The sequence below is a fragment of the Actinia tenebrosa genome, unplaced genomic scaffold (genome assembly GCF_029948245.1).
Source record: "Actinia tenebrosa isolate PJP-AT-01 unplaced genomic scaffold, QUT_ActTen_1.0 PGA_scaffold5__44_contigs__length_20552954, whole genome shotgun sequence".
NCBI classification, from domain to species: domain Eukaryota; kingdom Metazoa; phylum Cnidaria; class Anthozoa; order Actiniaria; family Actiniidae; genus Actinia; species Actinia tenebrosa.
Window position 1 is genome coordinate 11206324 of NW_028292582.1, and position 16264 is coordinate 11222587.

The window sequence follows — 16264 nt, forward strand, 5'->3', positions numbered from 1 at the left end:
AAACCAGATATCGATGAAAAAAAATCAAGAAAATTAAAATGTCAAAAACAAAACTCACTCAAAAGCTTTTAACTAGCGGATCGGCTATTACGCCAAGACCACCTGGTTTTTTACTTATTCCTTTGGCATTCAAAATAAACAAGGAACAATATCCAAAAGATAGTAACTGCAGAGTTAAATATATTAGTCAGTTTTCTTGTCAATGCGAAAGTTCTACACAACTGTCGGAGAACAGCAATACTTATTGGCTGGCTATGACGTCAATACCTCTCATAAACATCCATTACCAAGAACATTAAACAACCGGTTCCTGTCAGTATGATATTGTTAGGTATACAAGCGAACCGAGTCATTTTACCTGAATTGTCTTATACTGAAGATTGAGAACGAGAGAAAACTTCGACTGGAAGGGCTCCTATGTCAAAAATATGGAACAGAAAACATTTTGTTTGAAGTTGTAAGCCACAAAGTGTAAGTAAAATGGCTGCATTTGGTGTTATTTTTGAACTTTTTGGGCTTAATTTCTTTTTATTACAAAATATTTTTTTTCTTCACAAAATTTTTGAAGCAAGGCAACAGTTTTGAAGTGACAGGGGAAAAAAACCGAAGTCGAAAATCGGGGATGCTTATCACTAAGCAGAAAAAATAGGTTAGGATAGCTAATGTTCAATGGTAAAGGGATTTCGAATTCCAACGGATTTTCTAAACTACAACACCGGAAGGACTGGGAGTCGAGAATTAAGTCAATGGTAAGAGAAATTCGTTCAAATCATTCTGGTCAGAAATCCAGGACGATCACTAGAGGTTATCCTCAAATTCCAAGTGAAATTTTTGGAAAAAGACCGTATCATTATCATTCTCTCCGAAATTTTTTCGAATGTTTTTAATAAATAGGTAACCACTCCTGAAATCCGTCTTCAAAGAAAATCTCAAATCATTAAAAAGAAAGAAAAAGAAAAAAGAAAAAGAAAAAGAAAAAAGAAAAGAAAAAAAAGAAAAAAAAAAGATAAAAAAAAAAAGATAAAAAGAAAGATGTTTAAGCAAGTAAATTTTTTTTTTCCTATTTGAAGTATTTGTCTGGATTGCATAGCAGCAGAACAGCGGCAATTCTCAACTGAAAAGAAATGCCGAAAGTACAAATGTTTGAGTTTTTCAATGCCTCAATGTGTCTCAATTCTTCGATTGCACGTTAGGTCATTGCGGCCTCTCAGGGTTGGTGCCATTTAACAAAAGATTTCTCATCTGCATCCATTGTTAACGGCACCACAATGGCCGCCATGCTTTTGTCTTTTGACTCTTTTGGGAATGTTTGCAACCCACAATTGCCATCATAGATGCTGCAACCAATCTTACATCGGGTTCCGGCGCTAGTAACCTCATACAGTACGTATCGAAGAACGTGCGATCGTCTGTCACAACTTTGATGTTAAAACAATAATTCCTTCTTTTTCTTTTTTTATCTTATTTTATTTTATTTATTTTATTTTTTATTTTTATTTTTCAGAATTTTCGAACATGCTTTTCTATAAGTTAACATTTTCCCTATTGATGGTTTTTCTTTTGGTCGTACGAGGAATACAGCGTTTTGAATCAAGAGAAAAAGGCATTTACAGCCTGTCTGAAGGTATGATTTATAGAGCGTTTTCAAGCGACGTCACACCGGCTATGTTGGTGTACAAAACGACACATTTTCTATCCTCGGGGAATTCAACTCTATTTTTGTGCAAAAAATGTGCAGAAAGTTTCTGTTTTTGCTACACCAAAATGGCTGCTTTAAGTGGTCACGTCAAGCCGGCAACTTTGATAATGACATGAAAATGAAACCATAATTTAGTTCAAAAAGATTTTTTTTCAATATTAATTAATAACAGAAAGAGAAAGAAAACCAAGTATTATTGGTACATTAATCATATTTTCGGTGTTTTACTCAGACTTTTGTCATGACAAGTTTCAGTCATACTTCATAAACAGCTGATATTTCTTCCCTGTTCCCAAAACTCTTAGGCAAATTCAAATTACCAACAAATGACTTAAAATGACTCACCGATCACGATGACTTGACGCTACACGTCTTGTGTAAAGTAACATGTTTTTTGATGATCTTTCTGCTTATGACTACTTCTCCTGTACAAATGACAAAGGAAAATAATATATTACTGCAGTTTTCTATATTCTGCAAACTCAGACATTCCAACGACTTGTTGTGAAATTGGTTTTCACTGCCGCCAGTCAAGAACATAAAAGGTACCGACTTATTATTTTTAATTGACGGCAGCGAAAAACAAAATTTCAGTGTGCAGCTCGCAGCTACCTAGTTCACAGAATATGGAAAACTGCAGTAAAATAAAAATTTTTCCAGTAAGTTCTTTTGATAATTTTCATCAAATTGCTTTTAAAAATGAAAGTTTGGCAAGCCATGTAAGAAGTCTAGATCTGATAGGTCAAGTGTGACCAATAATAGGACGTGTACTTTTTTCAAATATGACGTCATCTTTTTTCTGATTAGTCAAATTCGACCAATGACAGGCCACGTAAGAAGTTTTCAAAAATGACGACATCTGGGATGGGCCAAGCTCGATTTGTGACAGAAAGATAAAAACACGTGACTTCTTTTTTTCAGGTACGGTGCTGATAGGACACGTCATTCATCAGAGTTTAGTGACCTCGCCTCTGGATTGCAGTTACTTCTGTACAACTAATTCCCAGTGCTTATCGCACAACTTCAAACGAGGGGGACCTGGTGGTAAGGGCTTGTGTGAGTTGAACGATGCTTCGAGGAAGACAAACCCAGAGTCTTATTTCGCTGATCCATATTACGACCATTATTACGATGTGGAAACAGAGGTGAGTTGATATTTCAGTTATAGAAATATATATACAGTCAATGTCATTAACGTTGTCCACCAAAAAAAGACATTTACACATTTACACATGTTTAGACTAAAAGAAATATCACGTGTTTCCACGAAGGTTCTGGCATAAAACAAATGCTGAAATACCATTCTCCATCTTAAATCCTCACTAAATGGTCAGGGCATTCTGGATTTTCGATTCACGAGTTGAATTTTAGATTTAAAGTTCAGGCTGACGCACACGAGGCAAAGAATACACAATGAAACACGTGATATATCTTTTAGTCTAAATGTGTAAATGTGTAAATGTCTTTTTTCGGTGGACAAAGTTAATGACATTGACTGTATATATATTTTAGCGAAGGACAAAAAACATAGCTGCCGTGTTGAATAAAAAAAAAAAAAGAATTCAGCAACAAATACGTTGACAAGTAACGAGGCCGGCTGTGAAGTCACTAGAAAAGAAATTGTGCCCAGTCCATCGTTTAAAAAAGAAAAATAATAATACTCAAGGGAAAAAAGGGTGTCTAATATTGTATTCTTTTCCAACAGACTTCAAGATCGTGTGTGGATTATCTTCGAAACGGAGCAACAGAAAATGGTATCTACACTATCACAGACGACAGTGGGGATTCCTATCCAGTCTGGTGTGACCTCACCTCTGAACCGCGTTCTGCATGGACTCTAATCTTGTCATTCGCACTAAAATACGGATACAGTAATCAGTTTTGTATAAGGTCATTCGCGGAAAGCTCACCAATCAACGTGCCGCCAAACTGGGCAGCTTATAGGCTTTCTTTAAGCCGCATGCAGAGCCTTGCTAGCCAATCATCACACTGGAGAGCAACAACTAATTCCCGTATTTTTGGGGTTGATTACACTGACTATGTACGCGGAAATTTCTCTTCTTTTGATATCATGAACTACGATAATTTAACATGTAAAGACGTCGAGTACATCAATATTCGAGGGACAGAAGAATCGTACACCCAAGCGGAATTTTGGCAGAAAAAAAATGTATTTTTTCTCCATGTTGATAGTTGTTCCACTCGTTGTGCTTTCAAGGCAATAAACTGTACGTTGGCTGAGACAGGTTTTGGCTCTTACTGTATAGGTAACGCTGCTAATCCCAAATTTAGAGGAGCGATGGATGAGGACAGTACGACGGAATGGTGGTTTGGGGGATATGTGTGACTGTATTCTAACTTATACATCAGTGTCACGTGATAATCCGCCATGTTGGATTTATATAATATGCATTAGTGTCACGTGATTATCCGCCATATTCGATTTATATAATATGCATTAGTGTCACGTGATTATCCGCAATAATGGATTTATATAATATGCACTAGTGTCACGTGATTATCCGCCATATTGGATCTCTTTAATATGCATTAGTGTCACGTGATTATCTGCCATGTTTGATTTATATAATATGGATTACAGTCACGTGTTTATCCGCTATGTTGGATTTATGTACATGTTGCATTTATCAGTCACGTGATCATCCGTGATGTTGAATTTATTTATATATATCAAAACCAGGTGATTACCATGGCAAACGGAAATGGAGAGCGCGTTAGGAGTAAATATTATCACTTATTAATTGTATATCGTAAGAACATCTAAAGTAATTTTCCTAGTTAGCTTACCATTTTTTACGTGTCTACTATCTGCTGTATGTACGTATGAGGAGTAATGATTTAATATACAAAACACTACTGGTACAGATAAATTAAATTTCAAATATGTCATTGTTTTGCCCATTGCTCTTATAGAAATGATTGCAAGTTAGTTTTCCCTGGTGTTTCGAATTACGAGGAACAACAAATAACCATAAATGCCTCCTCATACGTCACAGCATTAGCATATGGCATGGAAAAACCTTCATAACTTCAAGAAGCCGCACTCAAACTATGTAATTTTTTCGGGTTATTCAACATCTTACCCCATGTAGAATCAATACTGAGAATATTGTCACAAGGGTGATAGGCACTTTAACGTTGTCCACCGAAAAAAGACATTCAGACATTTAGACATTTAGACATTCAGACATTTAGACATTTAGACATTCAGACTAAAAGAAATATCACATGTTTCCTTGAACGTTCTCTGGCATAAAACAAACGCTAAAATACCATTCTTCATCTTAAATCCTCACGATGGTCAGGGCATTCTGGAATTTCGATTCACGAGTTGAATTTTACATTCAAAGTTCAGGCTGACGCACACGAAGCATAGAATATATAATGAAACACGTGATATTTCTTTTAGTCTGAATGTGTAAATGTCTTTTTTCGGTGGACAGCGTTAATGACATTGACTGTATTATCTTGACATTTTGACATCGAGGCAAAGTTTTGATCAACTTTATGTCATTTTTATTAAATTTAATCAAGATTTAGTAGCTATAAAAATTAAAGCTGAGGCGTGCTGTTGTCTTTTTTCTATTTATATTCTATGAATTACACATAAAGCATATACATATTAAAATGCAGGGAAAATATAGAAAGAAAAATATTTTGAATCGATTTGACAGGATATCCACAACAGCATTTAAGATTTCCTGGTGGACTCCTGTAAAACCGCTCTGTTTATTTCTTTATTTTTTTGTTTAAGTTCTAATATTTATGTTGGTTTTTTGAAGAAAGTAAAAATAATTAAACCTATTCCTTAATAACAGCCTGGAAGGAGACTTTCGGTCGAAAAGAATAGATCTAGATAAATTAAAAACTTCTGGATTAGAGTGCAAACAATTAATCCGTGAAACTGACTAATTACTAATAAGTACGAAATAGTGCTGATTAAACAATAGAAAACAATGGAATTTGCATGAAATTGTGCTATTTAGTATTACTAAAGTTACACGGTTATATTGTTTCTCTAAGTTAAGTTTGTGTTTTTTTTAAATAGTTTTTTATTGTTATTTATTTTTCTACTAATTTACGAATATTCATTTTCTTTCCTCGCTCCCTCCCCTAGAATTTTCGATTGACTTTCTACTCATGGGCAATAAAAAATAGAAAATAAAATAAAATAAAAATCGCTCCTTTATTTATATTGACATGCAAATTCAGTATGTGTATATTTGTTTCCAATTTGGCCCACTTGCACTCACACACACTACCGCTACATTAAATATTCTATGCACACAACTCTCAATTCACATGTTGATTTTAGTCACAGAATAAGAAAAACAAGAGAATCTGGATAAAAACACTTGTGACACATTAGAGGACGCTAAACACATCGAGTGGTAAGCCATAGCACCCATCATAGTTATCGGAGTGGAATGGTTTGGAAACTCCATAGGACAAAGCTATTGTTTTGCGTTTGATGTTGAACCGTACCATCATGTGATACTGACCGTGCACAACGAACCAAAGCAAGTATGGCTTATTATTTTCATGTATGAACATTTTGAAAGTGAAAACTTTCATTCGATGACCAAAAACCATGCGAATAAATATTTCCGCGCAGATACATTTAAGTTACTAGATGATAAATAAGAAAGCATGAAAAAAGGCAATTTCCTTTTCAATGAACAATTTGTATTAATCATATAGGATTAATTAACAAATAATAAGTATTTCAGAACGTTTTTCAGGATTAAAAACTCCTATGAACAAACGGAGCAACGTTTCTTTCTCTGTGCACCGTCAACGTCATATAACAATGGATAAAGACGAACAAAAACCTAGAATAGGTTTCCCAACCATTCCGCTATGCACCCATTCAATCCCTAAGTATAAGATCCCAGTCGCTTTCCAGTCCCCCACGGTTTCTTTGCGTCTTCAATCAATAACAAGAGGAGGTATAGGGGTATATATTAATAACATTACTCATACTGAGAAATACGCACGCCTTTAACTGTGTACATAGAAACTCTTCATACTGTCCAGCAATCAGTCTATTGATATAGTGGAAACGAGCGACATTGTGGAAGTAAGTAAACAGTTAAAAACCTAATATTTAATTTAATATCCTATTCACAGAAACCATTCTATCCTGAGGTTGGGTCAAAGGGAACATTTTTCTTCTTTTCTTCTTCTTTTTCAAGTCTTAAAGTAACCCGAACATATCCAAAACTAGTTTAAGGAAATCGAAAAACGGGTATACTATTACGAGATTCGGTTTTCATTATCAAGGAATATATTAATTTTTGTGATGTTTTCATTGCTTGTCATTGCTTGTCATTTTGAATCTTTATTTCTGGCAATGTTTTAGGGATTCATTATGATCTCCTTCTGGTCCTTGTCTGCCTTAATTTTGATGTCTCAGCGAATAATTGTTTTGGCTGGTGAAACACATGTAAAGAAAGGACTCTTTGGAGTAGAGCAAGGTAAAGTAACATTCCTCTCAAGAAATGATTTAGTTGGCCTTCTCTCTTTCTCTCTCAGTCGGCGACGGTTCACTGGTTTTTCCCTCCGCAAAAAAACGCCAACTCGTAAATTCCAAATCGACCATGAAATAAGGAATACAAAATATATTATGACGATTTTTAGGATTTTTAAAAACTTTAAACTAGCTCCCTGTAGTATTTGGTTCATCTCGTTTTCATCTCGTTGTATAGGTATAAACGTAATTTACTCATTATACAACAGCTGAACTACATTACTGTTCACTGTATTAGTTTGAATTTATTCTTTTATTATTTGCCGGCATTCTCCGATAATTAATAATTAATAACGATAATTAATGATTAATAGTACTTTTGAGACTTCATAATCAATATTTTTGGTGTTATTTTTAATCATTTTACGTGCCCTTCTTTAATTAATTTTCTCTTTTTTCCGCATAAGCCTTATTGGCTGCATTATTTATTCTGATTGATCGCTGTGACAAGAACCGCCGAAACGTCAGCACTGTTTCAAACTAATGTAGAAACCATAGACCTCCTAAAACTACGACTTCCTAGGTCCGGGAAATTATTTATAAAGTTTGTTTTTTAAAGGATTTGTTTATATTTGGATTTTTTTTTTTTTTTGTATTTGTTTTTTTTGTTTAAATTTTTCGATTCAAAATTGAGCAGAATTAAAATTAAAGGTAGAATCGATTAGACTAAACGGGATAATTAAATTCGCCGAATGAGAATTTAAGACAATGTTTGTTTATGTATGGGACAGCGCGTGCAGCTGTAACGACAAAAAATAGAGCGTTTTAAAATCCATAATAATGAATGTTCTATCTCGGGGAATTCTACTCTATTTTCAAGCAAAAACTGTGCAGATAGTTTCTATATTTTGGTACACCAATATGGCTTCCTTGTCACGTGCGTAAACGCTCTATTCTTTACTTTCACATCCCCATAATGCCTTGCGTTTTTGGGGGGTAACCAATCAAAAAACTGTCCCAAATTGAAAGGTTTCGTAATTGAATTTATACTATACCTGCTTTTATCTGTACAATACTGATTATCAGTTTATTCCAAGCTATTTTTGCGTGTACAGATCATCGAGAGTTTTGGTCTTACAGAAAATGTATTGACTTACGAAAAAATGTTTAAAATTTACCTTAAACGTCTTCAAGCTTCTATCTTTTTCTGTTTTTCACTTCTTCATTTTATTTTTGGATACCAACCAAGGTATTGTCAACATTGTCTGATCAGCCTTCAGCAAAATAAGTGGGTTTTTACCCTCTGGTTATCCCCCAAAGAACCAAAGTATTATGGGGATGTGAAAGTAGAGAATACCATGCAAAGGCCGGTTTAGACGGTACGATTTTAGCCTACAACTATCGTATACAACACGCCCGCGTCTGTCGTAGGCGAGTTGTAGGCTTGATTTACACGCTACGACTCGAGTTGTAGGATGGCGCGAGCGTGTTGTATACGATAGTTGTAGGCGAAAATCGTACCGTCTAAACCGGCCTTAAGGGTTCTTCGGTGGGCTTATTATAACTGGGGTGGGGTGGGATGGGCTTATTATAACTGGGGTGGGGTGTTGGGTGGTTTACAAAAGGGAATATAGATACAATAAAAAATGATAATAAATGAAATATCCAAAATAATCTTGATTTCATGGTATTGATAGTTATATATGATTCTGTTGAGTCTTAAAAATAGTAACATGATTTCATGCCTTCCTGACGGGCTTTCTCAATTCTTTCTCAAACAGGTAAAGTATTACAAGGTCACGTGTTTGAAAAACATCACGTGACATCCAGCATGCAATGCAGCTTTCTGTGTACCAAACATCAGTCGTGCTTTTCTTACAACTACAAAGATGCTGGTAGCTTGGATTTGTGTGAGCTGAACAACGCTACCAGGAAGACAGATCCTGGTTCTTATCAAGATGATGCAGAATACAAGCACTATTACGATCTGCAAACAGAGGTAAGGACGTTTCGTTATTTTAAACCATCCATCCACCCATCCGTCCGTCTGTCCGTCTGTCCGTCTGTCCCTCTGTCCGTCTGTCCGTCTGTCCCTCTGTCCGTCTGTCCGTCTGTCCGTCTGTCCGTCTGCCCGTCTATCCGTCTATCCGTCTGTCCGTCTGTCCGTCTGTCCGTCTGTCCGTCTGTCCGTCTGTCCGTCTGTCCGTCTAGACTCAAGTTTATTTTCAATTTCAGACTTCAAGATCGTGTGTGGATTACCTTCGAAACGGAGCAACAGAAAATGGTATCTACACTATCACAGACGTCAGTGGGGATTCCTATCCAGTCTGGTGTGACCTCACTTCTGAACCGCGTTCTGCATGGACTCTAATCTTATCATTGGCCCTTAAAAACAGACACACAAGCATAGCCTGCAGACGATCTCTGAGTGTCAATTTACCCGCTAATGAAAACTCGCCAAACTGGGAAGCCTATCGACTATCAATGAATCGAATGAAGCTGCTCGCCAGCCAGTCAACGCACTGGAGAGCAACGACAGGATTCAACATCTATGGTATTGATTACACCGACTATGTTCGTGGAAAACTGTCAGACTTTGATATCCTGAAAGACATAGGTGATGGAACATGCAAGACAGTTGAATATGTCAACATTCGAGGTCACAAGGCAACAGCAATTCAGGTTCCTTTTTGGCAAAGAGATGGAACTTTCTTCCTTCATATTGACTCCAGTTACACGACATGTACCTTTAAAGCGAATGTTGGGTCTGTTAGTAGCGAGAATGATTTCGGTTTTTATTGCGAGAGTGATGCTTCCATCAATCACAACTTCAGAGGATCGAAAGACGAAGACAGCACGTCAGAGTGGTGGCTCGGAGGACACTTGTAGGCGAGACGGTCGCCATAACAGCATACGCAACTAAAAACTGCCTGAAAACTTTAACATTCACGATCTCTAGCTTGTATCATATAGAACATTTAGATGGCGGCTATGACGTCACATGCACAAAGCCAAAAAACATTGCCGCCGTTGGTTGATATAACAAAAGGAACCAACACCCATAGTCAACTATCATGGCGGCTATGACGTCACAAAGTTTTATTTAAATTTCTCTTGTGATTTTTTAAAAGCATCAATAGGCCATTTCACGGATCCCGTTACTCAACCTCAGCCTCGTCAGCGTGTAATTATTCTTTAGAATTTGACTACAGTCCGCAGTAATGAAAGGAATTTACACATCAACGAACAATTGAAACACTTAAAAATTTCACAGCAGGTTGTAGGCAATTTCTAAAGAATATATTACACGCTGACGAGGCTGAGATTGAGCCGCGGGATCTGTGAAATGGTCTATTAATTGGGGTGGCTGTGTCTCTAAAACGTCCGTGAACAACCTGAAAGTTACTAGATGTTGAGCATTTGCACAAAGCTAAGTAGTGGATTAAATTTTACCTGTTTACTTTGATTATCTTATAGAAAAAAACCACATACACTGGCCATTTGGTTACAGCTGTCAATATACTCATAGGCCTTATGCAAAAAGGTGGGATGATAAGATTGCTACATTGGACTGCATTGCCAACTCTACCCAGTTTTTCCTCAACTTTGGAATGGATAATAGAACAGTATTTCCAGATTTGAAATAAAATTGAATTAACCTGAGTATCAGGCTCTCTTGGGAGAGGGAGAGGGAGAGGGAGAGGGAGAGGGAGAGGGAGAGGGAGAGGGAGAGGGAGAGGGAGAGGGAGAGGGAGAGGAGAGGGAGAGGGAGAGGGAGAGGGAGAGGGAGAGGGAGAATTGAACACCGTATTTCTTCGATTTTGGTGAAAAATATTTCGTTTTGACAAGCGATAATAAAACTGCACATTTTCGCCGTGTGATAAATATACTGTGGGCCTTGATTCCAAATCATTAGCTGGTTTTAACTGTCATTAAATTTTGCGCAAACTTGTTTGTGTGGCCTCTAAAATCTGGTAAATTTAGATCTGATAAGAGTAATACATCCAAAGCAAAATTAAATAAAGCCGCATAAATAAAACTTTGCAATTACTAGTAATGGGGTTGTCGGAGGACTTGGAAGAATAGAAGTTAAATGAAGTTATGTATGCAATTACAGAAATTAAAGAGCGGTTTTGTTGTTTTTTAGTAATGACTATTTTAGCTGAAATTTCGTTAATCAAAAATCAAATGATTTAATGATGGACATACAATCATCGAAATCATTAAAGTAGAAGAAAAATTTAACACCCACGCATCATTTATTAAAAATACATTGACATTTAAGTGCAAACATGTTTTATAGAATCCTGGGAATGACTTGTTGTTCAGTTGTCCCATGAAAAGATGGTTGGAAGTTCAAATATTACTAGCATCGTATTGCTGCTCCTTTTCGCGTTCAAAAACATTGCACATGTTTTATCCGCGCGATCTGGAGATGTGAAGCGAAATGGAAACTTCAAGGTGGATAAAGGTGAGAAAATATTTTGAAAATTAGAACTTGAAAGATTAGTATTTATTACGCTGTAGTTTGTCATGAAGGCCGGTCTTAATGCAACTTTAACTTCTTAACTGCAGCTGAAATGTTACACACTTCATATGACTTTTTGCAAAAGGCCTCGAACAAGGAATATATGTTTGCACTTTGTTCCTTCATCAAAACAACTAGCATTTGAAATGGTATGATAACATTAGCCGATAACGGGGCAAAATCTCAATACGTACTCTAGCGTGAAAACCTAAAAGTTACAAAGTAAGAATAACACTTTTTCTCGATGGAAATGGAGATTTATTTTATATTTTCCTGTTTAGGTCTCGCATCCCAAGGAGTGTATAGAGTTGAAGTAAAGCTTTAGGAAAGATTACATATCGTTCTGAAATTCCGTTTTTATTGTGTTTTTTTTATCCATTTAAGGGAAAAGCCTGAAAGGCCACGTGATAAAGACTCATCACGTGACAGATGCACTAGACTGCAACTTCTTATGTGTGGCAAATGCAAACTGTAAATCCATAAACTACAAGTCGAGAGGATCTGCTGGAAAACGCGTTTGTGAACTGAATAACGCTACGAGAAGAAATAAAGCTGCTTCGTCATATGTAAACGATTCAATTTCTGATCACTATTATGACAGGGAGATTGAGGTGAGTTAAATCTGTTCAACCAGGAAAATATGATGATAATGATGATGGTTACTATGATGATTCTCATGATGAAGAGAAGATGAATGGCTGAACGATAACGAGGGATGATGATGATGATGATGATAGTGGTGGTGATGATAGTAATGATGATGAAGATGATTACTGATGACAATGATGATGTTGCTTATTATCATGCCCATAATGACGAGGACGATAAATGGAATGGATGACGATCCCCATAATGATGGCTGATGGTGGTGGTGATGATGACATGATTGATGATAATAATGATGATGAATGAATGATATGAAGATGGAGATTATGATGGTGTAGATGCTAACTCGTGAGTGCGATGATGATGATGATTGCATATTGCACATGCATGATGAAAGTGGCATGCACTCATGATGGTGATCCACATGATGATGAATATGATGAAAGTATTGATCATAATGACGATAAAGCCAGAAATATTTTGTCTTCATTCTTTTGGGTCATGTGGCGTGTCCTGTAGTACTTTAGTGACCTTCTCTCTCTCTCTCTGTCATCATCGGTTTCAATTCCTCGTTTTGTCATTTGTAAGTAATGCTTTAAAACTCTCTCTCATGCCACTTCTTTAGGAATCAAGATCGTGTGTGGATCACCTTCGAAACGGAGCAACAGAAAATGGTATCTACATCATCACAGACGTCAGTGGTGATTCCTATCCAGTCTGGTGTGACCTCACCTCTGAACCGCGTTCTGCATGGACTCTAATCATGTCCCATGCATATAAAAACAGACACCAGAAAGCATTCTGCAGCATAAGCTTTACTGAAGAGGCTCCAGTCAATCAAGATGAGCCCAATTGGGAAGCCTTTTGGAATGCAGTTCCTATTCACCCAATCAACGCACTGGAGAGTGACGTCAAGTACTAACAAATATGGAGTCGATTTCCGTGATTACTTGCGAGTCAGTCTCTCGGCTTTTGACATCTTAAATTTTATCGGCCGCGGGATTTGTAAAAGAGTAGAATATATCAACATCAGAGGCTTTAAAGCATCGTCCACCACGGCGGCCTTTTGGCAGCAACATCATCGTTTGGCATTACACATTGACAGTTATAGTTTCAAGGACTGTAGCTTTGATGCTAGACAAGGTGCTGTTCGAAGCGAAAACAATTTTGGAAGGCTTTGTAGTGATGCCAATCCCGCGTTTAGAGCGACTGAGAGTGATGAAAGTACCAATGAGCACTGGTTTGGCGGATATCTGTAAGCTGCAGAAAACCCCTGAAGTGTGGCTTGATTGGTAAATGGAGCATAGTAATTCAATCCCTTGTGATTTCAGTCACACAGTGTACATACTTTTTTAAGCTTCCATCCAACCTATGTTGCTTGGGCTGTTAATATGTATGGGACTTATTGCCTCCATTCTCGGTACTTAACCAATGGGCTGATTAATCAAGTCAGGGCACGGCTAAAACTAACATTAGCGAACCAATCACCGTTGCAAAAGTTTTCCCAATGGAATTAAAATCTTGTCCCACAAGCAACTAAACAGTATCTGTTTTAAAGAGTACTACAAGGATTATGAGGCAAATTTCTATTCTTTTTGCAGGACAGTAAACTATTTAAACAATTTATAATCAATTTTCCGCGATCAGAATTTTAAATTCTGAGATATTCTAGCTAATTTGTTAAGCTTGTGGGACTTAGCAACGGTAACTAAGGGGAATTAGAACCATGAATTTACCACGTTAGGTTTCGCGATAATCCTTGACGATCATCAAGGTAGCAACCTAACAAATACTACTTACATTAGTGATGGCAGGTCTAGGAATGAAATCCGACTGGAACCTCGAAGGTAAGAGGCGAGTGCACTATTCTGATCACACACACACACCTTGCTTCAACATACAACACATTTCCTCGTAAAAAAAAAACTTTCATTGTAAATCAATTCTGCTAGCCTTATTTGTAAACTAGTTTTTAGAGTATAACACCTTAATCATGATTTTAAAAAGATTATTTCTATGATAATCTGAACGATTTTTTGAAATTTGATTGGATTATGAGGTTAGCTTTTCTTTTGAAATTTTTATATTTTAAATTTTTTAATGTATCATTTATTTTCGTTTTATTCTTAAAAGTCATTAAATATGAAGTTCATGGTATTTAGCAATAATAACAATTAGTTGTGTATTTGGTCGAGGTTTGTATTTAAAATTTCATTAAAGTAAGCTTAAATACACAGCACTTTCTAAACTAACGATTTTCGAGTCATAATGAAGCTTATAAATATAATATATTCTACTGTAAAGAAACTGTTAACAACTATTTTCATTCCAGATAGTTTTCATAGTTTCATTCAAAAATAGCTAAGTCTTTTAAATATTTTATTCAACACTTACCATTTTTACCAAAGTGCAGTAAACTCGAAGCTTAAAGACTCTTGAACTCTTTCAAAAGACGACTTCAAAGCCTTCTCCCCCTCAAGAAATGCTTCTCGACAACCAAGTGCTGTTTCTTTTAAGTCTTTTCAAACTTTTGAAGCGAATTTTTGTGTTTATTTGGCCATTTTTCCAACCGATAAACGACGACCAAGAACAAGATGGCAGACAGTTCTGCACAACTTTTTTCCCTGCTTCATTTATGGGAGCCCTGTGGCGACCAATGATTGGATAAGAAACTAAACTCCAATTTTAGTGGTTTGTATTGCAAATAATATAAAAAATGTCCAGTAAATATAATTCTTGTGCTTGTTTATGTATTTTTAGCGTAAATAGTATGGCTCAGTTGGCCCTGTGCTGAAGCTAGGTTTTAGTCGCAAAATGGCGTCCAATGCGTCGCTTTGAAAACCGCAAGAGAAAGTATACTGAAGAACGAAGAAAAAAAGAAAATGTGTTTGTTCAACTGTAAAGAACCTTGTTATCGCTAACACCACCACAATTGAATACAGCATTTGGCCCATCTTAACGGGTTCGAACTGAAGGCATGCGAAGTCGCCGCTACCAGCTGCGTACAACCCATGTATGACCCCCGGAGCACAGCTCTAACCAGTTTGAAATAGTTTGGGTTGCTTTAAGTTAAGGGAAAAAAACCGGAGGGTAGGGAAGAACCACGCGATCGGAGTCAGAAAGAGAACTAACCAAACTCAGCTCACATGCTTGGCTGGGGCGTCTGGGAACCCGGACCTCAGAGGTGGACCTCGATCCTGATGATCCTGTACTAGTGCGCATGCTTGGACGCTAAACAAGCATTTTCCTCACTAAGCTGACTGTCCACTAAGCTAGTTCTTTCAGTTTTTTTCTTATCTTATTGTCCTATCAATACTGCCTCCTGTCAAAGTGTCGCGAAGAATCAGAAAATAACGCTTCAATGTTTTCCTCAAAACGCGTCCCAGATGGAGAGGAGCGATTATGGATGCTAAGAGATCAGCGAAAAAATCCATTTATCGGGTATGCTGGTCATAGCAAGGGGTTAATCATCTACGGTCTAGGGGCCGACTAACCTCTCCCTTAGGCTTTGGCCGAGCTTCCTGATCAGTCTGTAAATCCAGGGATAGCGGTGTCGGGGTCGAAATCTCCGGCGTAGCCGTAAATGCTTCGCGCTGCCATACGACGGTTCAGCACTCGATGTCTGGAAGTATGGTCCTTAATAAGCAATCAATAAAAAATAATCCCAAAAAACAGTTCACTACGTATAGAGACTGTGCCAAATCACGTGATGGCAGCCATGACAGGAGAAATTGAATCTGGTCTAATCTGATTTACATGAGAAAGAATTCAGTTTCCCACGGGGAAAAGACTCTATTGTTGTGCCTCCTGTCATGTCTGTCATCACGTGATGGTGCAAAGCCTCTATATATAGAACAGAAAAATTTTTCTCAAAGGGATTGATATTGAGCCGAAGTCGATCATCATGCGCGTAGAATCCCTACCTTAGGAGGATATATAA

At 37.1% G+C, this 16264-nt stretch overlaps 2 protein-coding genes and 1 long non-coding RNA gene across 6 annotated transcripts; 2 read left to right on the forward strand and 1 right to left on the reverse strand.

The window, feature by feature from the left end:
- Positions 1-350: 350 nt before the first annotated feature.
- LOC116305277 (uncharacterized) lies at positions 351-8718 on the reverse strand. The gene is made up of 3 exons (XR_016121435.1): positions 8369-8718; positions 2045-2124; positions 351-415 (listed from the first exon to the last, which is right to left on the reverse strand). It is a non-coding gene; the product is annotated as an uncharacterized LOC116305277 (long non-coding RNA).
- Positions 362-5293, forward strand: LOC116305269 (uncharacterized). Its single transcript, XM_031715147.2, has 4 exons — positions 362-471; positions 1505-1624; positions 2621-2844; positions 3405-5293. Exons 2-4 carry the CDS (start codon positions 1516-1518, stop codon positions 4044-4046), a joined length of 975 nt encoding a protein of 324 aa, XP_031571007.1. The 5' UTR covers positions 362-471; positions 1505-1515; the 3' UTR covers positions 4047-5293.
- LOC116305268 (uncharacterized) lies at positions 6024-10853 on the forward strand. 4 transcript variants are annotated; one of them, XM_031715143.2, is made up of 5 exons: positions 6024-6244; positions 6738-6800; positions 7083-7197; positions 8972-9189; positions 9426-10853. In XM_031715143.2, exons 3-5 carry the CDS (start codon positions 7092-7094, stop codon positions 10077-10079), a joined length of 978 nt encoding a protein of 325 aa, XP_031571003.2. In that variant the 5' UTR covers positions 6024-6244; positions 6738-6800; positions 7083-7091; the 3' UTR covers positions 10080-10853. The 4 variants fall into 4 exon arrangements, with proteins under 4 accessions (XP_031571003.2, XP_031571005.2, XP_031571004.2 ...); XM_031715145.2 differs by having other exon boundaries at positions 6028-6111; XM_031715144.2 differs by lacking the exon at positions 6024-6244 and having other exon boundaries at positions 6404-6800.
- The last annotated feature ends 5411 nt before the right edge of the window (positions 10854-16264 follow it).

What these genes read in the sequence shown, in the direction of transcription:
- LOC116305268 (XM_031715143.2), top strand. Translation starts at nt 7,092, where the DNA reads ATGATCTCCTTCTGGTCCTTGTCTGCCTTAATTTTGATGTCTCAGCGA. An exon ending in ACTCTTTGGAGTAGAGCAAG is followed by an intron (nt 7,198 to 8,971) that starts GTAAAGTAACAT and finishes TTTCTCAAACAG; the next exon opens with GTAAAGTATTACAAGGTCAC. An exon ending in ATTACGATCTGCAAACAGAG is followed by an intron (nt 9,190 to 9,425) that starts GTAAGGACGTTT and finishes TTTCAATTTCAG; the next exon opens with ACTTCAAGATCGTGTGTGGA.
- LOC116305269 (XM_031715147.2), top strand. Translation starts at nt 1,516, where the DNA reads ATGCTTTTCTATAAGTTAACATTTTCCCTATTGATGGTTTTTCTTTTG. An exon ending in CATTTACAGCCTGTCTGAAG is followed by an intron (nt 1,625 to 2,620) that starts GTATGATTTATA and finishes TCTTTTTTTCAG; the next exon opens with GTACGGTGCTGATAGGACAC. An exon ending in ATTACGATGTGGAAACAGAG is followed by an intron (nt 2,845 to 3,404) that starts GTGAGTTGATAT and finishes CTTTTCCAACAG; the next exon opens with ACTTCAAGATCGTGTGTGGA.